General features: G+C 42.7%; 3 protein-coding genes across 4 annotated transcripts in view; 2 read left to right on the forward strand and 1 right to left on the reverse strand.

Moving 5' to 3' along the window:
* evla (Enah/Vasp-like a) overlaps nucleotides 1-14,980 on the forward strand; it is a 38,589-nt gene extending 23,609 nt beyond the window's left edge. The window contains exons 2-14 of one of the 2 annotated variants that reach the window (XM_030044362.1): nucleotides 165-333; nucleotides 1,764-1,944; nucleotides 8,064-8,121; nucleotides 8,534-8,595; nucleotides 9,577-10,497; nucleotides 11,045-11,301; nucleotides 11,754-11,863; nucleotides 12,162-12,189; nucleotides 12,338-12,374; nucleotides 12,538-12,598; nucleotides 12,921-12,978; nucleotides 13,132-13,189; nucleotides 13,431-14,980. In XM_030044362.1, the coding sequence (XP_029900222.1) occupies nucleotides 165-333; nucleotides 1,764-1,944; nucleotides 8,064-8,121; nucleotides 8,534-8,595; nucleotides 9,577-10,497; nucleotides 11,045-11,301; nucleotides 11,754-11,863; nucleotides 12,162-12,189; nucleotides 12,338-12,374; nucleotides 12,538-12,598; nucleotides 12,921-12,978; nucleotides 13,132-13,189; nucleotides 13,431-13,468 (2,038 nt within the window). In that variant the 3' untranslated portion in view covers nucleotides 13,469-14,980. The remainder of the gene's footprint in view (nucleotides 1-164; nucleotides 334-1,763; nucleotides 1,945-8,063; nucleotides 8,122-8,533; nucleotides 8,596-9,576; nucleotides 10,498-11,044; nucleotides 11,302-11,753; nucleotides 11,864-12,161; nucleotides 12,190-12,337; nucleotides 12,375-12,537; nucleotides 12,599-12,920; nucleotides 12,979-13,131; nucleotides 13,190-13,430) is intronic. The other variant, XM_030044361.1, reaches the window with a different exon arrangement.
* Nucleotides 14,981-15,236: 256 nt separating this feature from the next.
* On the reverse strand, nucleotides 15,237-20,833 carry degs2 (delta(4)-desaturase, sphingolipid 2). The gene is made up of 3 exons (XM_030044363.1): nucleotides 20,666-20,833; nucleotides 16,925-17,667; nucleotides 15,237-16,182 (listed from the first exon to the last, which is right to left on the reverse strand). Exons 1-3 carry the CDS (start codon nucleotides 20,745-20,747, stop codon nucleotides 16,039-16,041), a joined length of 969 nt encoding a protein of 322 aa, XP_029900223.1. The 5' UTR covers nucleotides 20,748-20,833; the 3' UTR covers nucleotides 15,237-16,038.
* An 865-nt stretch (nucleotides 20,834-21,698) lies between these two features.
* Nucleotides 21,699-25,944, forward strand: yy1a (YY1 transcription factor a). Its single transcript, XM_030044230.1, has 5 exons — nucleotides 21,699-22,316; nucleotides 23,749-23,899; nucleotides 24,294-24,354; nucleotides 24,725-24,883; nucleotides 25,088-25,944. Exons 1-5 carry the CDS (start codon nucleotides 21,818-21,820, stop codon nucleotides 25,268-25,270), a joined length of 1,053 nt encoding a protein of 350 aa, XP_029900090.1. The 5' UTR covers nucleotides 21,699-21,817; the 3' UTR covers nucleotides 25,271-25,944.
* The last annotated feature ends 637 nt before the right edge of the window (nucleotides 25,945-26,581 follow it).

The following is a 26,581-nucleotide window of genomic DNA, read 5'->3' on the forward strand; positions in this document are numbered from 1 at the left end:
TCAGGAAAGACAACCGAAAAAAATTGCACATTTACGCTGTGGAAACTAGACAGTTTTCACACGATACACGCTATTCCAGTGGTGAAATTATTGAAGATTTAGCACCTATATGTTCCAGTAACATCTGTCCTTACCCCTCCCTGTTTCTCTCTCTCTTCCTGCAGTGAACAGAGTATCTGCCAGGCGCGGGCCTCTGTCATGGTTTATGACGATGCCAGTAAGAAGTGGGTGCCCATCAAGCCTGGCCAGCAGGGCTTCAGCCGCATCAACATCTACCACAACACTGCCAACAACACCTTCAGAGTGGTGGGGGTCAAACTGCAGGACCAGCAGGTGAGACATGAGTGTGAGCTATTAGAGAAAAGTCTATGATATAATATACATCTCTGAAGCTGCATGTGTGTTTGCACCTGGTTTTCCTAAAGGTAAAGATTAAATCCACCCTTGGTTACCTACAAAATCAAGTGTATGATGTTAATTGCAGTCCAGGAGTTATGTTGTCATGAAGTCTTGTAATGTAATGTTTTTTTTGTTTGTTTGTTTGTTTGTTTTTTGGGGGTTTTTTTTGCATATGCACTTTACCTCAACTTAGTTCCCAAAGGTGTAAAGAGCAATAGTGATAATGGAGTGAGAATTTTTCCTGTTGAGAAAAAGTAGGGACCTGTTTAGACTATGGGACGTTTCTGCAAACATAATATTTCCTATATTCCATCTGTCGCATTTATGGAAGGGCAGCTTACTTTTTTCTACCTGGATTGAACTGAAAAAAAGTTTGTCTTGAGTGGAGAAGTTCTGCAAATCAAGCCCCAGGTCCCAGCCCACATCTCTGCTCTGGTTCCACTTTGAGTTATTTGCAAAAAGGAAACACTCTGCAGTCTTAATGGGGCCTGAGTGTCACCCCACAACTCACAATGCAACATATTTTATGCCTGCATTGCACTGGCCTTTTGAGGCTATTGTCAGTCAAGAAATTGAAGTGTCTGCCACTCCAGTGATGAATTTCTCCCAGAATGAGTGTTGATTGTTGATGCAAAATTTCTCTGCTCTTGAACTCCATTGTAGCTGCACTGAGAATATCTTGACACAGCGTGACATCTTCTATCTGTGTCGTCTTTGCCATGTGAAAAAATGCACCACTAAGCAACAAAATGGACTCAAAAATACGAGATACATTACCAGTGGCTTCAGTGTGTAAACAGTGTTAAGGTTTTTAGATTGAATTTTTCCTTTGAAGTGATTAGGCAATGCAGAGAGAGAGACTTTGACAGCGATAATAACATATTTGCTGTTACAGTGCAGCGAAACATAAAATTCTCTGTTGTTATGAGTGGCTTATCTCCGATTCTGGCATCTTTTGGGCATCAAAGATGACAACCCACAATTTCACCATCAAATGTACCGTAATGGTGAAATGATGAGGCTGGTATTGACACTGGGTTGCACATAACTTTGCCGGGAATCTCGGAGGACACTTGATCTTTTGGCACAACTTCTGACAATGGCCTTGGGAGTGTTGGAAGTTAGAGCACCGTAAGACCAGTGACTTTGGGTCAGTGGATTAAAACTCAGACCAGCTGGGAAAATCTGAGTGGGAAATTGACAGCTCCTGTTGAGCGGGACAGAAAGTAGACAAATAGTAGCCAGCAGTAGAGGACTGCAACTGCATTTGTAAGCACCCAGGTGTGACACACAGCACTTCTATCCTCCATTCCAGCTGCACATCAAACTGACTCACCGCTTCACTTTCTTTGCCCCCATTGAAGGTGGTGATCAACTACTCCATAGTGAAGGGTCTGAAATACAATCAGGCCACTCCCACCTTCCACCAGTGGCGTGACGCTCGCCAGGTCTATGGGTTGAACTTTGCCAGTAAGGAGGAGGCCACCACCTTCTCCAACGCCATGCTGTTCGCCCTCAATGTCCTCAGCTCGCCTGACAGTGGAGGTAAGAATTAATGATCGATACATGTGCGTTCAATACCCATATTGTTATTTTGAGACATTATATGTGTTTTTTTACAAGGCGTTTGGAGATTACACTTTTGGCTGTCATTCATGCCACCAGATAGTCACGCATTACTTTCACGTTATTGCTGTTCTCCATGGATGGACTGTTGAGATGCAGATTTGTAGCTGACGTCCTGGCAGATAGTGAGCTATCTTAAATGTTTTGTGAGGCAAAAATGTAATTGTTCAACTCCATAGAGGAAACAAAGACAAACTTTTCAGATCTTTGGAATCAGCTGTTGTTGGAAACCTTCATGCTTTTTTTTTTTTTTTCAATGGAACCGTGAATGGATTTCAGCTCTAATTCGACCCAGATCTCTATCCATCTGCGATCAATTCAGATCTATTGTTGCTCTTATACGATTGCCAGGTCATCATAACCCAATTAGCAAAATGGATTTTATTGTTTTCACATTGTTGGGACTACTACGACTCTGCTGTGCATGGATGCTCTGTCATGCCACCCTGCTACACTCGTTCACCTTGCTGCAACAGAATTTCCGGGTAGACGGCTGAAGCATGTTGGAGGAGGAAACTGAAACAGATGAATATGGATTGGAAGGCCTACAGATCCGTTTAAATGATATGATTATCATGTTTGTTGGCTATACAGACAGTCCTGGCCTATACTCAGCATTTGTAAAAATGTCCACCTTCAACATGTTAAAACCTGGTACATGTGACTGCTGAACTAAGCTCCACTACCCTCTGCTGGTCAATAGTATGTACTGCAGCCAGGCCTTTTTTTTCTTTAAAATATATCACAGCGGCGCTGGTATCAGAGTCAGTGGGTGGTTCCTGACTGGATATTTGTGGTTACTATTCATGTCCAGAGCTTTATTGTTCCAACACTTTCCATTACCATACAAAGAAAAACATGACAGCCCTGTGTCACAGTGGCAGCAGCGCGATAAGAGATAACATTTGGTGGAGTTTTGTGCAGTGGTGCAGTTTTTTAAGGGACACTGTATAAATTATGCTGGCACCCTGACCTGCATTTGAAGCTGGAACATCTCTGATTACAGGCTACTTATAAGCTCTGTGTGTGTGTGTGTGTGTGTGTGTGTGTAAGAGACTGAGATCCCATCCCATCCTTGTGACTTTCTTATTGGTGCACAGCCCGGCTAAAATATCCCACGGAGCCTTGCTGCCATACCCCACCGGGCTCACATGGTGCTCATCCTTTTTTTGGGTGCATTTGGCCGTGCGATCATGGGCGTCCTCCCGCGAGCCAAAGGCGTCTCTGTCCTCAGAAAACAGGGCTTTGCTGCTGACAAAAAAGCGACTTACCTGGACTGTTTCCTGTTGCTGCCTGTACAGTCCTTTCGTCAGCTGCTGAGCGCCCAGCCAGCTCCCTGATGAGCATCACAAGAGCTAACATTTGCATACAGGAATCGTTTTAGTCGGGACAGTAAGTGGGCTGCTGCAGGTGCGCTGGCAGGGACGCTCGCCATGCTGACTCCAGATTTTTCACCGGGTGTCCTCAGGAGGGTTTCTTCAGCCATCATCATCCTCAGTAAGTTCTGGGGCGGTGTAAATAAATGTGGCTGCTGTCCATGTATGTTTCCATGGTAACAGTGTGCTGCTTGTCAAATAGGGGGATTAATCGGCGACCACTGCCCCACCTTGAGATACAAGTTTGGGTGCAGACTTGCCGCTAAAAATCTACCTGTGTATCTCCATGGTAAAGCTGCGTATGTGTGTGTGTTTGCTGATATGCATTGCCATCATGAGGTCATTAGGTCGTCAGGGTGATGAAGAAGACGTCATTTTCAAAGTGAAGTTGGCATGGTGTGTGTCTGTCTGTGTTTCAGTTTATTGAGAAGTTGTTTGCTGTTGTGTAAGAGTGTGTTTTTGATAGAAAGAAAGTGAAAAAAAATATATAGAACGATGAAGTTCATTTTTCCCTGGCACCCAACACACACACACACACACAGAAACACACACAAATCATTGGCCTTGTTTAGTCCCCGGGGCCTGTATACTGTGTTTACAGGTCTGATCAAGCCCTCCCTTCCCTTGGGCTTCCTCTTTCTCCTTCATCTTCACCATGGCAACAGTCATGGCCATATACATATGTCAGCAGTGGAAACGCACACACACGCACACGTACACATGAATGGACACACGTGCAGTACAGTGCAGCAAAGTAAGATAATTGTCTCCTTCACATCTCCCTCATTAGTATCTGCAGATGGGTTGTGAAGTGTTGATAATGACCTCAGGTTGTGTTTAAAGAGTGAATCCCTAAAGGTTGTTCTGGGGGGGAAAAAAAACATTGATTATGTTGGACGCAGATCAAAGAGGCAGTGTAATGAACGTAAGATGCTGCGTTCATTACAAACCATCACAAACCTTTGTATTTTGCTGGATTTGTTCAGCAGTGATGTTGCCGCATACGATCATGGTTGATTGTTTATGCAGAAGGACATCTCCATATTCTTTAATCACTGACTAGAGCTAATTTATGTTTCTGCAACAAAATATTGCTGCTGGTGTAAACAAATATAATCAGAGAGCAGAGTGCAGTGCCATGCTGACACCAAAACAAAAGGCCTGTATTTACAGAGTCTCCAAGGTGAACGAATCTCGTATCACTGATCAGCCTCCTTTCAGCATTTCACTTAAGTGACCGAACATCAGATCTCACTGAAGCTTTGCTCAGAGATGTTTCATTCGGCCCAATCAAAGCAAACCCTTTGCGTTTGTATGTGTTATTAATTCCCTGTCCCCTCTCTGTGCAAAGATGGAGAATCTCTTTGCTTTAACTCACTGAATTTTTTTTGCTAATTTTAGTGTGTAGCTTTGCCAGCAGAGCAGATAATCACCAGGAGCTAATGAGCAGAGTTCAGGGGAGTGTCAGAGACGCAGAAGAAAAACAAGACACCTCCCACCCCATCGCTCCTCTCCCTCTACGTAGCAGAACAAAAGAAGCCCACCAAACACATCAGCTGTGGCGGAACAAAACACTGCCACGACTTTTCACTTGTTTTAGGAAAAAAACAAGATTTTAGGACTGAATATGAGATTAAATGATGTGTTCAGATGGAGACTTTCTGCAGAGTAATCAGTGGTGTATTATACGAGATAGAAAAGCTCATCTTGAGCTCCATCTGATGGTCAAAGAACTCCATTTGTAATCATAAACAAAATCATCATAAACAGGAAAATCCAAAAGACAGATTCAATTTGGTGCTTCCTACTTTATACCAGATTTCTGAATTGTATCCTCTGTAAGTGTGTGAATGGTTTCTATGTGATGTTTGAACCAAGAAAAACATCCAGTAGTGTAGTTTTTTATGCTGTGCTCTAAAATTAGGAAACCTCAATCACACCCCTTTCACTTGAAGCCCTCAACGTGATGTGAACTGTCTTGTTTGAAACCACAGAAAATGAAAAAAAAAAAAAAAAAAAAAAAAACATTTCGACAACAACAGCAGTTTGAAGCCACAGCTCTGCCTCGTGTTGACTGCCCCCATCACCCCGCCCGCCACCCCCATGATCCAAACACAGCGAGTGGAAATATCACCCATGGGTGTTCTTGCTGTCACGGTGGGCGTTGAGGTTTAATGACTGGTATTCTGGCTATGCGATAAGTGCTCTCCCTGATGCTCCATGTTACGAGCCGGCTCAGAATAGGGCTCTAACTCAGGCTCTCAGCGGGGGGTTCGTGGTGGGGCATGAGGAATGTATGCCGTCAGTCCACAAACACTGCAAAAAAGTCATTCAGTCTCCTATTCTGTCTTAATATCTGGTTTTCCTTTAAACCAAAAAAAGTGAAAAACCTTGTTGTTCATGAGTTTTCTTGAATCAAGTGTCACTCTCTTCACACTTTGGAGCTGATCTGCCTTATTCCGCCTTGTTTCAACATGTGTGTGCTGGTTACTATAAAAAAATTCCTGAAACAAGTGAAACTGCATTTTGAAATAAGTGGTATTATCTCACCCAGTGGCAGATTTTTTCACTTGGTTAAAAAAAAAAAAAAAAGAAGAAGCAAAGTTTCAACACTGACTATGAGACTAAATGACTTGTTAAGATGGAGAGGGTTTTTTTTTTGTTTTTTTTTTTTCATTGCAGCAAATCAAAGTGGCGCTTGACAAGCTGTTGCTGCTGGGGGCTTGTTTGAGCTGACTCATTCAAGTAACTCAGAGGGAATAATGAGATGCCTCCATGTCAGAATGTAACAGCTAGGAAGGGAACAGTCTGCAGTTTTAGAAGTGAACACAAAATGACTTTGCCAGCAGATCCTCATTTGGCTGATGTTGATCAGTCACCATTTACCATCGGACACCTGATTAAGATCCTTATGGGATGAATCACTGTCTTTCATTAATTAATGAGTAATTTCAAAGTGTAGTGTGCAGGTTTTATATTTCACTTTGGTGGATTTCTCTTCAGCCCAGCACCTAAACAGACATGTGACTAAATAAGTTCATCATTCACCATTCAAAACCAGTTTTTAAGACGCAGGCTGAGATATAACGTCTTCATCAGACATGAGTGATGATGCTGACATAAGTGTCCACTTAATTAGTTTTTATGGCTTTTTGCTCTGGTGTATTTTTTCTCTAATCTTTAAGCCGGTAGCCTGTTTTAGGATGTGTTTTCATTTGGTTTGGGGATCTTTGACATTTGCATTTTTCCTACAGTATTCCCATAGTTGCACAGTCGTCCGTCCTTAGTTGTTCCATTCTAGGGGATTTTATTTTGCTGTGGTTTACTGTTGAAATTCCTGTGGTTGGCATCACATTGAGCCCATTAGGTTATAAAAAGAGCATAAACAGCTTGTTGGCTCTCCAGGGCAGAGGCAGCGTATCTCATTTTAATGCTGGTTGTGGTCTGTTTCTTTCATTAAACCCAGCTTCTGTTCCGACACTCATTACAGTAGCTGGTTGATATAAAGCAATTATAATTTTAGGGCTATTTGTCAGATGGTAATTAATCTCACAATAACTCCTCATTGACCCCAAAACACATACCGTGCTGATTCCAATTTATTCCATACAAGTTATTAAATTTCAACAAACTTTTTTTTTTTTTTTTTTTTTTTAATTATTGATAGCTGATTGCTTCCTTGTTTTGCACTATGAGCAAAACGATACAGAAGAAAGACAGGCGGACGCAAAGGAACCCACACATTTCAGGATAGGCTGCAGTGTGATTTGATGGACACAGTATCTAATGCGAACAACAGTAACAAGATGCAGAGTGAAAATGCACTAACGCAATACTATGCTGAGACAAATCTAATAAACAAAAGCATTATAACGGCCTAGGTGCAGGGAGATGTATGCAGGGAAGACAAATGGAGGGGAGAAAAGGAAGAAAAGCAGATCTGCTCATTATCAGGAGTTTCCATTTGACTGTGCTGTGACTATTCAGGGAAAACAGTGCCGGGGGAAGTTGAATAGGAAAGCCATTGAGCAGATAGAAGACAGCTAGAGCCGATAGAGCATTAACAACTGCAAGAGTGAAAAGAGGACGAGCGAGGAAGGGGGAATAAGAAGAGACGCTGTTGTGCTGAGAGGAAGAGGGTGAATAAAGACGAGGAGGGAGCAAGAGAGAGGGAGAAAGAGTTTGGATGGGGTGAAGAGCAGAGGAATAAGGAGAAGGAGGAAGGTTAGAGTGAGGGGAGGCGTGTTGGGGGCAGAGGGGCACCACGCCTCACATGATGACACATGCCATCCGACCCCGCATCAATTTATAGAATTAACTGGCCGTCAGTCAGAAACCTGGGAGTTATTTCTGTTGTTTGGTCATATCTGGTCGTACAGACTCTCCTGCTTCTCTCTCATGTACGGTTGTGCGGCTGCTTACGGTGGCCAGTATGCAGCACTTCACAGAAAATGTTTGCCAAGTGTATTTTTACAATCAGTACAGAAAAAGTATGTGGATTACACAGATATATTCTCCTTGTCTGAAAAGGATATTCTGCAGATTGGTCTAGTATGCTTCTGAACATAATTAGGAGCGTGCAGGGTGGTTCTTGTGTGGGCTTGGTGCTGGCTTCTGTTTATATGTGACTGATCATGTTTTTTTTTTATATCTGCCTTATAGGCCCAGTGGTCCAACGCCAAAATGGGCCCTCCTCAGAGGACAGCGAGGCACAGAGGAGGTAAGAAAATCTCTCACCGCCATACATGAGAACAAACTAAACGCTCAGAAACACATAAATGGAGGAGTGTTATTATAATACCACAATTTGGAGCATTTCATGTGGAGAAGAGAAACATTTTTAGATGGCAATAGGAATCAAAGGCACCGTAGTCCTCTCTGGTGGCCAAACAGAAGAAATTTGCCCCCGCAACTTGTGATCTGGTCTAATTCAGAGGCACCATCATGTCCAACAAAACTCTGGACATCTGAATTAAAGGGCATCGTAACCATGCCTGTTAAACTTTGATGTTAGTGTTTTCAGTCAGATTGAACATTAGACGTGATGTAGGCAGGAAGGACTGACAAAAACGTCAGAGTTAAAGTGTCGTGGTGTGACAGCCAGTCCTCAGCGTGTCCCTGTTGGTTAATAGGATGATGGAGCAACATCAGATGCAGGCGCACAAGGAGAGGGAGCGACGAACGTCAGGATCAGGTGAGGCCTAAACAAACACACCCACGCCCAGTTATGCATACACTTAAACACACAATCACACACTTGCTGCTTTGAACACTCACATTAATTGTTAGACCGCTGCATAGTCAACGTTCCTAGCTGCACAAACAGATGTCACAGATGTCAGGACACTGTCAACGAAATCTCACAGCACACTCCAGGTGTCAATAGACAGCCTTGCCAGGCACCACACTGATATTTGCTCGGCCTTAGTTTTTAAATGAGGCATGCTATCAGTGTTGGGTTTGGCGAAGAGCAGGGTTCAATGTTTTCACAGTGTCAACAGCTGATTTCATCAATACATTCTGTTTTCCCTGAGAATACCAGACCCTGATGCAGAAGTTAGCAGTGGTAAACAGGCTTCCCCGGTCTTGTTTGTGTTAGTGTTTTCCCACCTTAGTTTCAACCACTACTCCCCAGTCTGTATGCCCTTATGCTTTTTTTTTTTTTTTTTTTTAATTATGCACACATTTAAATGTCCAGTTCTATCCCTAAAATGCACATGCAGACTTAAACATCCCACTTTGTCCCTGTCAGTGGCAATATCGATACCCCCTCTGTCCCTGCAACATGCTCTACTGCCATCTCTTTTTCTTCCAGCTACTGTTGGGGGGAAATGCCATATGCTTTCTGATCATGGCTCAGTCATGTTGCATTCTGCTGCTTCTTTTTATGATATTTTAATTCTTTCTTATTTGCTATTGGCTTCTGTTTTGGATTGCTCCTGATTTCTCATCTTTACTTGCTCGGTTGCTCAGTTGGTTGCTTTTCATTCTTCTCACGTTTTTCTCTTTTTCTTTTTTCCTTTGTTTGTCGCCCTCCTTCGTCCTCCTCTTCGTCTGTATCTTCTCTGCCTCTCTCTCTCCTCTCTGTCGGCCTGTTTCTCTTCTCTCTGTCTCTGTCTCTCTCTCTCTCTCTCCTCTCTTCTCTTCTCTTCTCTTCTCTCTCTGCCCGTCACAGTCGTTTCCACTCTCCAATATAAAGTCTCCACCCCTCCCACCCACCCAGACACTCCTCCTGAGTACAGACAGTACAGAGCTAGCACACTGCCACCTTCCTACGTCCGTGTGGCTTCCTCCTCTCCCCCCTCCTCCATCTCCTCCTCTCCTGCCCAGGAGAGAGAGGCTGTTGCTGCTAGGGACAAAGCCCAGCTCTCCTCTCAGCTCTCCACTTCCCTGGCCTCAGCTTTTTCCCCAGTCCAGACAGGAGTGACCACCCAGGGCCGACAGGTCCGTCAGATCCCCCTGTCTCCTCCCACAGCAGCCCGCCACCTCCACAATCAACAACAGCAGCAGCAGCAAGAGATCATGCTTCCCCCTAAACACGGCACCTGGTCTGCCTCCCATATGGCTCATATGTATGCCCAAGTGCCCCCCTCCTCCTCCCCTCCAGTCATGATGGCTATGCCCGTGAAGCAGGGCTTGCCCCCGCAGCCTGTCCTCCCGGTGGCTCTCCCCCTGCCGCCCCTGAGCTCCAGGTCGAAGCCCCCTCCCCTAGACGCAGGCATGGTGACGGCCCCTCACCACTACCCCCAGCACCAGCCCCACCCTCACTCCAACGGCCAGCCAGAGGACTACTACTCTCCTCACTCTCAGCATCTGCCAATGACCCCGCAGTACTGCGAAGCCATCCCCCTGCCTCCTCTGACAGGCCAAACAGCCCCAGGCCCCGCCCCCAGCCTGCCCCAGTACCCATCCACCTTCCACCCTCAGCAACAGCAACAGCAGCAGCAACAACAGCAGCAGGTGTACCACCAGCAGGCCCAGCCCCCCTCCTCCTCCTCCTCTTCCTCGCCCCCCTCTTACACTGCCGTGTCTGACGGGGGCTCACCCAAGAAGAGCCCCTCCCCCGTCCCCCAGCAGGCCCCCATGGCTAGCAGCAGTAAGTATGAGGAGGAGAGAGGAGGAGGGAGTCTCTCAGCAGAGGGATGTTTGTGTGTGTGCGTGTGTGTATGTGAGTATGTGTGTCTGTGTGCATGTGTGAAAGCATGCACACGCATGCACACGCTGGCATTAGTGTTTTGACTATTGCTCTAGTACCTACACCTCACCCATCATGCTATGCAAGGAGAAAAGCATTTGCCTTATATGCATACAGTACATCATCCCCTCTAAAACAATGACAAAACCTACACTTAACTCCTTTAACCAATTAACCCACCATTTGTTATTAGCCAATTAACCAATTAACCAGTCAATTAACCACTCTTCATATAAATGTGCCCTCGGGTGCCCTTGAGCTAAACCAGATAGCTTTCATCTGTTCCAGTAGGGCTGCCCAGTGGCCGACACGTAGACTCTCTTTGTGCGGGGCAGTTTTCTAAAGTGTATGGGTGCTCAGCTAATGCACCATGGGCAAAAAGGTCAATAAAATTAATTAACCATTTATTTAGCCATTAACCTAATTTCTTAATTCTGACCTCCCACAGGCCCCCCTGTGTCTGCAGGTCACCCATCCTCTATGCTATCTGTGGCCCCGCCCGCAGCTCCAGCCCCAGCACCCATGTCTGGGCCTCCAGCACCACCACCTCCACCGGGACCCCCACCCCCAATGGCAGTGCCCCCACCCATGCCCCCTCCACTGCCTGCCGGTGGAGGGCCCCCTGGGGGCCCGCCCGGGATTCAGCACCAACCCTCAGGATTGGCTGCTGCACTGGCTGGAGCAAAACTACGTAAAGTGCAGAGGGTGAGCGTCGCTGGTCGATTGAACTTCAGGAGGTGTAGCTTGAATCCTTCAGTCCCCTTGCTCTTCAATGAATGTTATGAATACAAAATTTTTGCTTTATAATTTTCATTTCATTCAAGTCTAAGGCCTTAGCACAGTGACCCGGGTTTGATTACGAACCAAGTCATTTTTGCTTCATGTGATTCCCCTCTTCCCTGCCTTTCCTGTATCGTGATCAAGTAAAGCAGAAATGCCAAAATAATAATAATAATAATAATAATTTTCATTTCTACTGATAACTATGTAACGATAATGACAATGTGGTTTTTGCCAGGGTCTGTACCAAATAAACATCTGGAGAATACAGTTTGTAGGCCAGGGCGCCTCTGTAGCACCACAATACTTCGGTAATATACATATTCAGTAATACAGCTGAGAACTGAAACCCATCTCTGGGTTTATGTGATCCTCAGGATGAGAGCAGTCCGCCCGGTGGAAAATGTGACTCCAACAGGTCCAGTGGTGGCAGCGGTGGTGGCGGGGAGGGACTGATGCAGGAGATGAACGCCCTGCTAGCCCGCAGGTAAACCAGCTACACACCAACCCCCTGCAGAAAAACAAACCTAAAGAGCGTGAAAACAGGGAAATAAAGACCTTCGCTCCTGGCCATCCCATAACATATTATTTGACACATTCATTTAGTCTCCCTGGTTATCATTTCCTTGCAGTAAACACTGGTCTCAAGAAGGAAATTAGCTCTTCTTGGGCTAGTTATACCCTGTTTCCACCATCAGTTATGTAATTGTGTCTGTGTGTGTGTGTGTGTGTGTGTGTGTGTGTATCTCACCGTCACCTCATGTCTTCAATTCCTGCTCTCATAGACGGAAAGCTTCAGAGAAACCTGATGAAGTAAGTCTTGTGCCTTATGCATGCAACTGATATTACTGGCTCTTCTCTGTGTTTAAAATGAAACATTCAGCTTTTAGTTATGAAACAACAACATTTTTTTAAGATTTGCCGATTGATTTTTTTTTTTCATCCATCGTCTCTCCTACAGGACGACTCCAGTGGGCGGGGCCAGCAGAACTCAACAGGTACAGAGGCACCTCCAGAATAATGTTCAGGAGCGCCTCTCTTAGTTCCAAAATATAGGTCGCATCAAAGTATGAATTCCTCTGCACTGTATTGTACTCTTGTAATTCGGACTAGTGTGGTATTATAATTATCATATTACATTTATACCTTGCCCCTGACTAGATGCTGTGAAGAAGCCATGGGAACGATCTAACTCTGCAGACAAGTCCTCACTTGTGTCCAGGTCTGTAACGTGAACATGGAAAATATATATATCTGAATATAGAATACGATAAGGCAGTCTCCAGCATTGACAATAATGATTTAGGGATAAATCACATCATATGTTGCACAGGAATGAGGATGGGAAGTGGAAATGAGATAATGATGCAAGAACCAGAATCTGAGCCACAAAAATACTTTTCAGTGGCCTCATTTTTTTCCACTAGAGCAAAGTTTTTTATTAACAGTCAGCAACACTTAGATATACTGTATATTATGCTCACCTGCAGCAAAATTACTCACCTCTTGTTATAGTCAGTTACTAATTCATTCTCATTTTGCAGAGTGAGACCCATTGGCAGCACCAGTGATGCAGACACAGAATTTGACAGGATGAAACAGGTTGGTAGGCTTGCCACAGCTCTCCGGTGCCTTACTTGTTTTGTTAAGCAGCTTCAGTAAACAAGTCAGTGCTGGACAAATCATGCAGGGTTTGTACACACCCAGCTGGTGTTGGAAAAGGAACTAACATTGTAGGTTGGTCTTGTTCTGCAGGAAATTTTGGATGAAGTTGTACGTGAATTGCATAAGGTGAAAGATGAGATCATTAATGGTAAGAGCTGCTACCTTTTCATTTCAGTAGCCAGTCTTTTTTTTTTTTAATGTCTGTGTAGAGCACTTTGAATTGCCATTGTGAATAAAATGCGCTATACAATACATCTTCCTTGCTTTTTCTATTAAGTCCAAGCTTGTTGATTTCCATGCTAATTCATGGTGATTTTTTTTTTTGTTCTAAATGAACCTAGTAGAAGCAGCTTTCATTCTTTCATTCAACTCGTTCCTCTCTCATGCAGCAATCAGACAAGAAATCGGCAGAATCAGTACATCTTAATCTCATCCGAGCAACAACAGGAGGAGGAGAGCAAGGGGAGGAGCTGGAGGAGGATGGACATGCAGATGCACAGACATGAGGACCAGGGAATGTTCTCTCAATGTTTCTGTGACCTCAGGTTGCCATGATGCAAGTTGCAGAGATGTTGTGCCAACATTTTGAGTCTGCTGGACAGCAAAACGGGAAGGAAGAAACAGAAAAGTAGAGAAGAAAGAAGCCAGGAAGTAGGAAGGAAGAAGGAAAGACTGTTAAACTGAACAGAGGATGTAAAAGTGTAGATGTTGATTTCAAAAAAAAAAAAAAAAAAAAAAAAAAGATGAATCTAGAAACGGATGAACACTCGTGCTGAGTTTGGTGTTGTGGTCCTCTCTGTGCACCTAGAGACTCAGTCAGCCCAGTGTTGCAACTCTTTGTTCTCTGTTCAAGTCCAAGTCTTAAAAAGGAAATATTTTCGTTTTCTAAGTTTTTACTGTTTTATTATTTAAAAACTGTGGTGATAATGATGATGCTGTTGATGACAATGAGTATTTTATTGATATTATAGAAGGAGAACGGAAACTTGCACACCATTTATGTCAGCCTTTTATATTTTCTATTGTTATTTTTGTTTAGTTTATCCCTAGGTGATTTGATGATAACAAGCACAATATGGGCAAAAATGGTGCTGCAGACTCACCTGCCCTCCACTGGGTTATTTAAAAAAGAAAAAAGAAAAAAAAGGTTTCTTATGGCCTTGTTCATACTGGCGTTGTGTGTGTAACTTGCTTTTTCCTCCAGAGACATTGGACAACGTAGAGCTAATTAATGTTTGAACCACAATTAGCTGCTCAAATGACCCCTGTCCTCCTCATCCAAAGCATAATGGAAAACAAAGGAGCAGTCAATTTTTTTTTTTTTTTTTTTTACAAGTAATCAAGAAAGTCAAAAACACATAATAACTCAGTCTGCTGTACAATTCCAGTGTGATCAAGGTGTTTCTCCACCTGCTCAGATGTGTAAGACCACGGGAACTTGGGGATCGTTCACAAAACAGGCCGATAACTGTAAATGTGCCACCTGGTTTTGCCTAGATATAAAACAATGTAGTCGTAACTATTAGTCATCCTATGCTTTGTGAATTCCCAAGTATGCATGAAACCCCATCTATCAATTAGTTTTTTCATTTGGTTTTAAAAGAAAAATATATATATATATATATGAATACAAACGGTGGTACATTTATTATAGTGGTTTGTTTCCATGAAGATTCCCTTTTCTATTCATGAAAAAGCTGAAAGTGGTAGCTGTGTGAAAATACAATGGGTTACTCTGGCAACATGCAAACCTTACATGAGTAAAAAAAATGTGCAGGAAAGTTATGGTATGTGGTGATAGCTAAATGTTTCTTTGCAGGGAGGATTTGGTTGAATATTGGTTGTTGCATTCTATCCATTCTGTCTGCTCTCGACCAAGTTCTGATCTGAAAGCTGAAAGTAAACTCATTCAAACAAAACAATAGACCTGTCAACCATCTGCACAACGCTCTGCTGTGTTTTGTTCTCACCTGGCGTCCCAGACGACAAGATTCCCCTGTGTTTTGCTGTGTGTGGAACATTTAGCCAAGTTTTACCTGTAATGCATTTTTTTTAAAAATTGCATTGAATCAAAAGAGAAATGTACATCAGAAGATCTCCAGTTATCAAAAACTGACGAGACGGCAAATTAATCATCGCCGATTTCTTGTAGAAGTTTGTTCTTATAAAGATCCTTTACTCTGTTTTCATACAGTTACATTATTTATAGAAACAATAATTATCTTGCCTCAGTCACTACACAGATGAAGGTGAATATAGACAAACAGTTTACATCAATGTGACGGTGCAAACAGAAGCAGAAAGAGGCGTCACTGAAGAAAAGGCTCTTCTTACAGATGGTAAGTTTCAATGCTCATTTCCATCTCAGCACTCAACTCAAAATGATGAAATATAATTTACCACCTGAAGGCATCTGAGAGGCTTTGTGGGTCCCTTGACTCTGATCCGTCTGTCCTTACAGAAGCCTGACTTAAAAAGTGTCTTGCTTTTCTGGGAGGTGATCAGCGGCAAATAAGCTCTATAGAGGCAGTGAAGTCTCAGTACAAACTTATGATAATGTGTGTGACTATCACCCTATACAAGTAAAATTTTCATGGTATCTAAAAATGAAAAACACTATATGTTGTGTCTAATTGCCGATAAACATTGCACAGTCAAAAACAAAGAAATGTCATCACCTTATTACAAAGCACAGCCATAAGTTAACGGCTTAAAGCAAGAATAAGAGACATTAATAATTAGATTGAGGATGCTTTCCAGAAACCCTCTAAATGCTTTGTCATTTCCTTGAACTGTCCATTAATCCTCTGCATTTATGCAATTGTAATCTGCACATTCATTCGCCATATATCAATTCAAGCACAGGATGTGGTGTATGCTTTTAAGTTGACATACAGTGATGAGCACTCACATCACATGGGGGGAAAAAAACTTTTAAACTCGAAAATATTCTGACATTCAGTGGTGGTCCATAGACTGATGGAGTCAGTCACAGACCTATTCCTGCTTGACCAGCTTGTATTCCCTTTTGATTCGGGCATAGGGACCGATGCTGTCGTCAAACACAAAGTCCCATAATACCCGCGTCCAGGACGTGTGTTGAGGCAGGGAGTCATAATACTCGGCTGCAATTTGCTTGACCTAGAAAGATGAAAGGCCAAAATTAGTGTGAGCACCAAAGAAAAAATACATAACATTAAACTGTATACATTTGTCATTTCAATCACTCACATTACTTGAGCTGTAATTGACACTGCTGGATATAGATAGCGACATTAATGAACTGCTGCCATAGGACAACCATTTGAGTTTCATTCCAAAACAATGAAATTGATATTTAGAAAAAAAAAAAGTGTTAGTTTAAATTCATCTTGTAATAGTTCAAAAATAGGTGATGCCATTTTCAGTCATAGTGGTATGTAAAACAGACCTAACCTAAAAGTTAAAAAAAAAAAAAAAAATTACTTCATGTTAGCAAACATCTCAGAACAGAGGGTGTAAGTTCTTACAAAACCTCATCTGTCATTCTCTAGTGGTACTCTAGAGGCTGCAGTTAATCAATTACAAAGCCTGGTCTTTCAGATAAATATTTGCAGTTGATAGAAAAAATTTGATGTGTAGCATTTGCGTATAGTTCTTTGTTTGGGCTCCAACAGATAAAAGCAGCCTGTCTTATCTGAAAAGGCCTGGTGGTGATGTAAATTTTCTAACACTCTTGTTTCTCAACCAATCAACTAACAATAGAGTCTGAAAAGATATTTGGACTTGAATGATTTACAAAGCAGCGGTGCTTGGCTTTCACCACAGTGAGAGGGTTTGAGTTTCAAGGAGCCACAAAAGAAATGGTGATTTTTAAGTGCAACACAGTCCTCTCTTTTCTCACCTGAGGTAGTTTACTGCCAGGTATACTCGGGAAGTCATGATGCTCCATGTGATACCCAACATTGAATGTGATCCAGTTCAGCGGTCCATAGTAAGAATAGGTCTCGTGTCCCTTCAGAAACATGTAATGCTCAGCTATGAAATGTCCAGAGATAGGGTGTAGTCCCATACACAGGACAGATCCCGCAATGAGGTAAACAATAGGCTTCAGCCCCCATAGATAGTAGATAATGAGGTCTGCTATGAGCTGAACCATTGCGTTTTGGATCTCCAGCTGACAGACTGGTTTGGGATTGACCACCAAGGGGCGCAGGGCATAGAAAAAGGGCTGCAGGAAGAGCCAGAGGACCTTCCTGGTCGGGGTGCAGAAGAACCATCCCTCAATGTCGGTAGGGATATCAACATCTAGTTTGTCGCCTCCCAGATACCGGTGGTGGTCAATGTGGTATTTCTTAAAGGAGGCAGAGTAAGGCAGTCCGATGGGCACATTGGCCCACATGGCAAACCAGCGGTTCCACTTGGCCAGTTTGTTGCCAAAGGCCACGTTGTGAGAGATGTCGTGAATCGCAAGGGTCAAGGAGTGGTTGATGCAGCCACCAAAGGCGTACGCCCAGAAGAAAATCCACTTCCAGGAGAGGGTGTGGACCATGTAGCAGGCCACAAGTTGGGTGATGACCATGCCAGATACCACCCACTTCAGCTGGGGGTCCGGACCCATGAGGGACTTAATCTCTGGATACTTGGCTGAGGAGAGAGGCAGGTAGATAGAGGAGGAGAATGAGAATAGAGGGACAAGGTTAGAGACAAAGAATGAAAGGGAGCATGAGATGCAGAGGGGAAGAAAGGTGTAGAGGGAAAAGACAAAAGGTCGGCCCAGTTTAAGAGAGGAAGATAGTAGGAAAACAATGAAATGAGAAATGTGGTAGTAATAACAGAGGTGGACGAGATAGAGAGGAAGCATGAAGACATATTAATGACTTGCATAGGTTTTAGGCTATCTGAATGTGGAAATGAAGAAGGTATCTGAATTGGATACAACTCGGCAAATTTGGAGGATTTTCTTCAAAATTTTCTCAAAAATCAAGCAGTCTCTTAATAGAGAGATCACAGAGCGATATATTGTATCTCACAGAACGCAATCAAGGACTTTGTATTGTGGTACCAGCCCTTCCCATGGAAAGATCCCTCTTGACAGAAGTCTTTTAATTGGCAGAGGTGTTGTTGCTGTGGGGCACGACTCACAAGGGGATGGACATCAAAAAGCATCAACAACATAAGCATTAATTACTAAAACAGCTGGCTTTAGTCTGAAAGACATTTATAAATACAGTTATTCCTCTCATAAGTACAGAGGTGCATGCTGGTATGGAAGTTTCTGATTAACTGACTAATGATTGCATGTAATTATTAACTGCACTCATTAAGGGCAAGTGTGAAACAGATAATCCTATTTCATTGACTGAGATCGTTTGGCATTAATTTTCAGTAGAGGTCCGTTAAACATCTCTGATGATGGTTTAACGTTTTGTGAGTTATTACACCTTCGATTTATTAAATGGATTCACTTGAATAAGACAGCATTAGTGAAAGAGAACAGGGATTTACCCGGATATTGTACATGCAAATGTGGTCTGCTTCTTTGCTTTCACCTCATTTGTGTAATGCCTCTATGCAAATCAAGCTAAGAAAAATGTAAAGGACAGTAGTTCCTGCTTTCAGAGCTGTATGTATGTCTCCACCCTACAGGCCAAACCCTCCTCATTTAGTTAACATTTAGCCAGAACGAAGGAAGAAGGAATTCTCTAGTGCTCCACTAGTGTTATCATGTGAAAAGACAAATCCATCAATAATTCAACATATAGTTGCCAAATAAGCTTTGGTACATAAATAGTATGATTTTAGTTATTTTCCACCCTTGCCATTTAAAACTGTCTTTTATAGTCCATGGTTCTTCAGTGATGGCCATCAGCCCACACGCAGGGCATAAAGTTAAATCAGTAACCAGGCATCATAAAAGGAAGCTGTTTAAAACCACCCTGCTGAACATACAATGCAGTCACACGCTTTGCCACTTTGTCCATGTAAAAATTAAACTACTGTGATGTCCGGTATGGATTGCCTTTGTGCCGGAGAGACTGTATACAGTTTATGATGTGAAATGAAACCCAGACCTCAGAGAAGCTCGTCACATAATAAGCAATTCAACTCTCAATGCCAGCAATCAATCAAACATCTTGTGATGATGTAAATGAAGTGAGGCACAGTGGCCAGTGAAATTCACACCCGTCATGCGCTGATACAGTTTTCCTCTCTCCTTGGCACACAAGGGGACAATACGAACAAAAGCTTTTAATAATTTATGGGTCAAGTGGTGTCAAACAACCCATCACCTTCTAGATGCTTCCTTTAAACCAAAGCAATCAGGTGACTGATGGTCAAGCCAAGGGTTCAAATAAATATCAAGCGTTTTAGATTACCTTAGGCCTAAATTGGAATTCACTGAAACAAAATCAGCATCAGATATCGAAAGATGGCTTTTTTTTCTCCTGATGTAGATTGAACATACTTGATTTCAAATGATGAGATGATAAAACAATGTTCATCAAAAAGTGTTAACAAAATTCAGACAAATGCTCTTCATAGCAGTAAACATTCTGTAATGCTTTCTTCCCTCCCTGATCCTCCTGACTTCCACAAAGGCCTTTCATCCCCCTGCCATGCACGGCATTGTCTGTTTGCTTGCCTTGAGTACAGAATGTGTCTTGTTACCTAGCAAGCCCAGAGGCATTGTCAACTGCACCTGCCATAAATATGCCGTCATTGTTCCACAAGTCAGAAGAAAAGAGAAGTAGACAGGTTTGCAGTCAACCCATCTGTGTAATCATTTAATAGAATTTAATGCATCATGTGGTATTTTTTAAGGCTACTTTTAGTCATCTTATTATGATTTGCAAAAGAAAATCACAAGATATGATTGTGGGATCACATGCCTTTCATAGTCATGTTTTTTTGTAATATCCTGCCTCTTCTACCATTACAGCAGAGGAATGCACACCAGGGGAGGAGAGTAAGTGAGCGAATTTCATCGATTTAAACATATCTACACTCCCTTGTTTGTTGAGAAGAGTCCCAATGATTGCAAAGTGACATGAAAATAAGGCAAAGTTAGAGCCAGCAGTGAGAGGCAGCACTGGGGGGCACTGTAAGAGGAAGTTACAGGAAACAAGGTCAGCTCAAAATACTGGAATATATCATGTGCGCTTCTATCTAATGAGATAATCATGTGCGACGCTGATAATTAAATACCTTCACCTGCGTGCACTTTTAAATAGAGAACTAGGGCGTTTTAGGCTACTAGGGTGTTACTACTTGAACTTTAAAATGATTCAAATGCCTACTGGATCTCTGTCGTCACTATCTCAGTGATTTAGCCAGGAATTAGATTATAATGAGCAGAGAGCACGACAGATATGAGCTACTCACACACACACACACACACACACACACACACACACACACACACACACACACACACACACACACAGCATCTACCATGCATCTTGGGCTGATGACTCGTTGAGCAAGAGTTAGTAAACAGGTTTTACCGGCTACGACTTAAATAACTAGGCTATGGTCAGGAGGAAAGAAGCCCACTTCAACTTTTTCCATTCAAATTACAAGAAACTCTGCCCAGCAGGTTGATAAGAGGTGATTAATCTCTCCATGTTCAGGCGCTTCTTACCCAGGATTTCTTTCCTTCTGGAGGTGTGAGGCTGGTCAGTGTACACCCATTCAAAGTCCCCTCGTCCACCTGTCTTCCCCATGATTATTCTCGCAGGTTTGCTGTGTATGAGGCGACTGGCTCGTTACGTGTGTCATCCAACCTTCACAGTTTCGGGGCACACCCACTGCTAAAGGTGTAAGGTGTGATCAGACGCTCCTCCCATGGGGAGGGAGGGAGCAGCAGAACTGTCTTTACACCTGCTGAAATTTACGCAACTCCTCTTGCATGTAGTCCAGCTGCATAATTCACTCACAGAATGGGAAGAATATCAGCTTATAATGCGTTTTATTATGGAAGAAAAGTTGCATGACAAAGAAAGAGGAAAGTACCATTGAGAATATTATAAGTATTCAACAATATATTCCATGGGGATGTTTGTTTGACATATATAGGTTATGTAAATGCCTCTCGCCACACACACACACACATACATACACACAGTTCTCATGATGATCACAGACATCAGATTTTCTCTCACATTAGCACAAATAATTAACCCAGCTCAAAAATTGGAAATCATTTCTTGGTTCATATGTACATCCTCATTTGCAGCAGCTCTATCTCCGTTTTTATCATAACGTGTCTAAAATGTATTTGAAAGTGATCAGCCAGTGAAGACATACCGTAAGTGAACAGTTCAAAGAGAGAGAGAACCATGTATTTGCTGCGTCCAAAGTGTATGCCATATGGCCTAGAATCAGTTTGGGCTGTTCTTAAGCATTTATGTCACATTTACATGTGACATATATAGGCTATTTTTTATTTCATTTGTGGCATGATTAAAGTAAACAACTGATGGCTACATCTTGATAACCCTAATCTACGATGTAAAATAATAAATTAAAAAAAAAAAAAACACACAAATAAATAAATAAATAAATAAATAATAAGTCAACAAACTCTTTTTGTTGTGCATGCTTTTAATTCATACATACTGTAACATGACTTGCCCGAGCCAAATCACGCGAGAGTTTATAACTACAGCATTGTGGCGACGAGAGTACAACAGTGTAGAGTTGTGTTGTCGGAGAAGGAGGAGGAAGGCAAAGTGGAGAGGAAGGAGAGCAAGATTAAAAATAAATACTGAAGTGGGAGGAATATAATTTCAACATGGCATCGGGTGATACCCTGTACATAGAAGCGGATGGGTCGGAGATGCCAGCCGAAATAGTGGAACTTCACGAAATTGAAGTAGAGACAATCGAGACAACAGTTGTTGGAGACGACGATGAACATCAGCCTATGATCGCCTTACAGCCTCTTGACACAGACGATCCTCACTCGATTCACCATCACCAGGAGGTCATTTTGGTGCAGACCAGGGAAGAAGTGGTGGGTGAGGATGACTCAGAACTGCATACAGACGATGGTTTCGAGGACCAAATCCTCATCCCCGTCCCCGCCGTGGAGGAGGACTATATCGAACAGACTCTGGTTACTGTGGCCGGGAAAAGCTCGTCGGCAGGGCGCATGAAGAAAGGTGGAAGCGGCAAGAAAGCGGGCAAAAAGAGCTACTTGGCCGGCACGGAGATGGGACGAAAATGGGAGCAGAAGCAGGTCCAGATAAAGACTTTGGAAGGGGAGTTTTCAGTTACGATGTGGGCATCGGGTAAGTTCAGCGTCTTGAGTGAATTCCTGCAAGCTGGCCTCTTGCATTGTTCTCCGTGTGTGTGCCCTGTGACTGGGCCCGGTGGGAGCCGCGTCCGCCACGAAACTTGGAACTGTTTCCGAGCCAGAACCCACTTAAACTCGTTTTGAAATGTTTTTGTTTTTATGGGAAGCCATGTTTTATGTGTCGATGGGCGCCGCCATATTTTCCCGGTGTAGAAAGTATGGCGGCCCGAAAAAATGGCGTTTATTTGGCCGAGGAAGATGGCGGCGAGAGTGGGAGCGGGTGTTGTGCTGCTGGCTGCTGCTAGGCCGCTGTGGCGCAGTTTAGCAGCAGCAGCAATGAGTGCTACTCGGGCTGGGGGAGGTGCTGCCTTCAAGTACTGCTCCTGAGCTCCTACTTCCTAGTGGAGAGCAGTAAACAACACTCACCACGCAGCCGATTACTGCTGCTCTTAAAAAGTCACAGCGAGATGGGTCCTTGCAAAAGTTTTTATTTGGCCACTGGTGTTGTGTAGCAAGCATTTGATTTAATTAAATTAGTTACAAGTTGTGTGAGCATATACACAACATACCGCGATGTAGTATTAGTGGTAGGCTAAGCTTCGGGGTTAATGTATTTTTCAGTTGTCTTTACAACAAGGATACTAAGTTAACTGTGCAGGATAATTTATGGCATCCAAAGATTAAACGATGGCTGAAATAGGCGTATCCACGCAGCGACACGAATTATGTGCCTTGACAACTTAACATGTATTACCATCAGCTGTGGATAGGGCTTCCGTGCTCTTCGTGCCTTTAACGTCACATCTTGGTAATTTCGGTATCATAGAAAATCCAGACTTTCCTGGTCGCATTAACAACATTGGCAGCTCCTTCGTGCACGATAAGCTCGTATTTAGAATATTTCCGACAGAACTGGCTTACTGAGATGTTTAGCTTTGGACCAACATAACCCCACTGAGTTATAGTGTGTGACGTGCCAGCTTAGCATGATAAATGGACCAGCTGAACTGCTTTATAGGGTCAACTGGTGATATTTTTACAGTTTTATCATGTAAGATGTTTGCTTTTTATGCAAGAAAAAAATGCTGGTAAACAGTGAAAGTGGCCAGGGTCCAATTTGCTTTGCCTTCAGTTAAACAGCTGGGGAATGAAAGAAGAGGTTTTTGTGAAGCATGCAGTCAAATGAGTTGGCCTAATTTTTAAAATAAAAACAGGTTTGTTTACTCGGTATGTCTGTATCTCTGATCATCCCAGTATCAGCAGACCTAATCTCAGCTCTAGAGATGTATTTGATCATGGTTTATTTATTAGGAGATGAATAACAATCAAGTGCAGTAATCAGCAGTATTGTTCCACTTAGTGTTGAATGGTTTGAGTCACACCCTCTCCAGATGTCTCCTCATAAAAGCTCTCTGTCTGTCGTTCAGATGACAAGAAGGACATCGACCATGAGGAGCAGATCATTGGGGAGAACTCCCCTCCAGATTACTCTGAGTACATGACAGGGAAGAAGCTTCCTCCAGGAGGCATCCCGGGCATCGACCTGTCAGACCCCAAACAGCTAGCAGAGTTTGCACGGTGAGTCGCAGCTTCAGGCCTCATGATACCTCGTCAGATTTAATGGGTCATCATAACACAGTAACATCAAAATGAATTCATGTGGCAATATTCAGAGCACAACTTCCAACGTGCTTGACAAATAAAAGAAAAAAATACTAAAAATAGAGCAGTGAGAAAGGAGGGGGGAAAAATGGAAGTCACACTGTGAAGGTTGTATTGTGTTTAAAGATGCAGCCACCCACTGCATTGCCTTATCTGTTCACCAAAACCATACTACAGGGAACTATACACCCTGTTTGTATCCATGTTTTACAAAATATGTATTCAAAAAGTAGGGTTACAAAAAGGTTGGTTTCCTCAAAGTGGAGACATTCTGTATTAAAATGTGACAACTCATGTGTTTTCATTGTAGAATGAAGCCAAGGAAGGTAAAAGAGGATGACGCTCCCAGGACGATAGCCTGTCCACACAAAGTGAGTGCAGTGTTCTGTTTTATTTAACTTTTGTGATATGATGGTGTAGGTGGTCAACAGCCACAAAACAGCCTGTCTGCTGAGATGGTTTACGAATCAAAAGGGATCTCAAGTCTTACTTTTGATATATGCAACACTGTTTGTAAAATATTATTAAAGTAGTTGAATAGCAGCTTCCTCTGTTATGTATGTCTGTATCTTGTTGACATAGTTGCTGATACTTGGCTGTTATATGTATTTTACATTGCTTTTAAGAAATCATATCATGTCTGATGTGGTTGAATTCAGTTGCTATAATATTCAAAAGAGGACCACAGTGTTAAGTGATTGTGTCCCCTGTGATTAGTTTGACCTTGTTTACCTCTCTCAGGGATGCACTAAGATGTTCAGGGACAACTCGGCAATGAGGAAGCACTTGCATACCCATGGGCCTCGGGTGCATGTCTGTGCAGAGTGCGGCAAAGCCTTTGTGGAGAGCTCAAAGCTTAAGAGGCATCAACTCGTACACACAGGAGAGAAACCTTTCCAAGTGAGTTCTTTTGCTCTTTACAAGCCACAATTATTTACATTCATCAGGAAAAGGCTGTATAATTCACCAGTGGTTGAGTAGTAGAAAGAGAAAACATCCCTACTAAGAACTCTGTAATTTATGGGAAAAAGCCAAGCTATTGTTGTAAGCTGTAAGCTGAGCCGAGACGAGCTGTGGTTTGATTCTTTGTCTTTTTGTCTGCAGTGTACATTTGAGGGCTGTGGCAAGCGGTTCTCTCTGGACTTTAACCTGCGCACACATGTGCGTATTCACACTGGAGACCGCCCCTATGTTTGCCCATTTGACGGCTGCAACAAGAAGTTTGCCCAGTCAACCAACCTCAAGTCTCACATCCTCACACACGCCAAAGCTAAAAACAACCAGTGAATCAACTAGCCTACCGACGTGAGCTTACATTGGAGGATTCAACCTGTATCTCTTCTCCCTCACAGACAAAAGGTATCTTGTGGCCTGCTCTGCTGTGAGATATGAAACCCCACTGTATTGTCTCTAGATAAAAGGTTTGAAGAAACAACCTTTTCAAAACGTTTTGATAGGCGTATGGAGGTGAGAACAATGAACTCTTGAGGACCCCTACACCCTCAGACTTCCTACCCTACCTTGGCATTACCTGGAAGGAAAAGCTTAGTTTCTTCTTGTGAAGATGTTAATTCATGGATCTGTACCCAAAAAGTTATTTATACCTTAACACAGCCATTTAAAAAAGAATTTTACAATTTGTCTAATTTGCGTAGATCCTCAGCAATGAAACACCTTTTCAATTTTGTACTTTCCCCAAGTGTGCATATTGTACACTTTTTGGCATAAGGTTTGTGGTATTGTATGTAATGTTTTCCCTGTAGCTCCTCTTGGAGGAGATTTCACAATATGTTGTACTTCCCCTTCTTCCCTGCGTATGTCTTGGGGGTGGATCGGGGTGTTCTTTACAGATTTTCATTTTGTATAATGCAGCGTTAAAATATATCACAATCGTGTAGATAATAGCCATGTGATTTCAATAGTGATCAATGATTAAAACGTTTTTTCCCTGCACTATCAAATACAGTGTGTCATTTCTCCTTTTTAAGCTCTACACAACCAGACTTGGTGATGAATATTGACTGAATGAGTTTTTGAGGTTACAAACATCAGCTAAGACTTTTGGGGAAAAGGTTTAATCAAAAGTCCTTGTCGAAGCAAACTACTAAGAACAAAGCCCACATTAAGCTGAGTCACATCTGATTAGTAGGGTTTAATGACTTGAATACAACAATTTGAATAACTCATCTAATTGCTAAATTGTGAAATGAATAGATTGCCAACTTTTGTTTGAACAGAGGCGTGTAAGCCATTTGTTACACTGAAGACTAGGAGGAAAAATTAATTTGCATTGGAAATTAAAGATTTCATTTTTAAACACCATCTGCCCAGGAACTGTACTGTCTCAGTGCAGATCATTTCAGACAGAAATACATCCTCAGTTGTTTAACCTCTGCAAGTCTGTGCAATAACATTTTTATTTCGACTCAGTTTCATTTTCTAGGAGTAGGTGTAGTTTTCAAATGTCAGATATATTTACTGAAACATCAGTGCATTTCCGCCACATCTCATATTACAGTAAAGTACTGTGCTGTGATTAGTCTCTTACCTGCACAGACATCAGTGTCAGTACATCATCCTGAGGTAACAAAGCAAACT

Source organism: Myripristis murdjan, chromosome 22, assembly GCF_902150065.1.
Source record: "Myripristis murdjan chromosome 22, fMyrMur1.1, whole genome shotgun sequence".
Taxonomy (NCBI): Eukaryota; Metazoa; Chordata; class Actinopteri; order Holocentriformes; family Holocentridae; genus Myripristis; species Myripristis murdjan.

Coding starts and splice junctions, on each gene's coding strand:
- degs2 (XM_030044363.1), bottom strand. CDS start 20,747: ATGGGGAAGACAGGTGGACGAGGGGACTTTGAATGGGTGTACACTGAC. Junction 17,668..20,665: donor CAGAAGGAAAGAAATCCTGG/GTAAGAAGCGCC, acceptor CTCTCTCCTCAG/CCAAGTATCCAGAGATTAAG. Junction 16,183..16,924: donor CTGGCAGTAAACTACCTCAG/GTGAGAAAAGAG, acceptor TCATCTTTCTAG/GTCAAGCAAATTGCAGCCGA.
- yy1a (XM_030044230.1), top strand. CDS start 21,818: ATGGCATCGGGTGATACCCTGTACATAGAAGCGGATGGGTCGGAGATG. Junction 22,317..23,748: donor AGTTACGATGTGGGCATCGG/GTAAGTTCAGCG, acceptor TCTGTCGTTCAG/ATGACAAGAAGGACATCGAC. Junction 23,900..24,293: donor CAGCTAGCAGAGTTTGCACG/GTGAGTCGCAGC, acceptor TTTTCATTGTAG/AATGAAGCCAAGGAAGGTAA.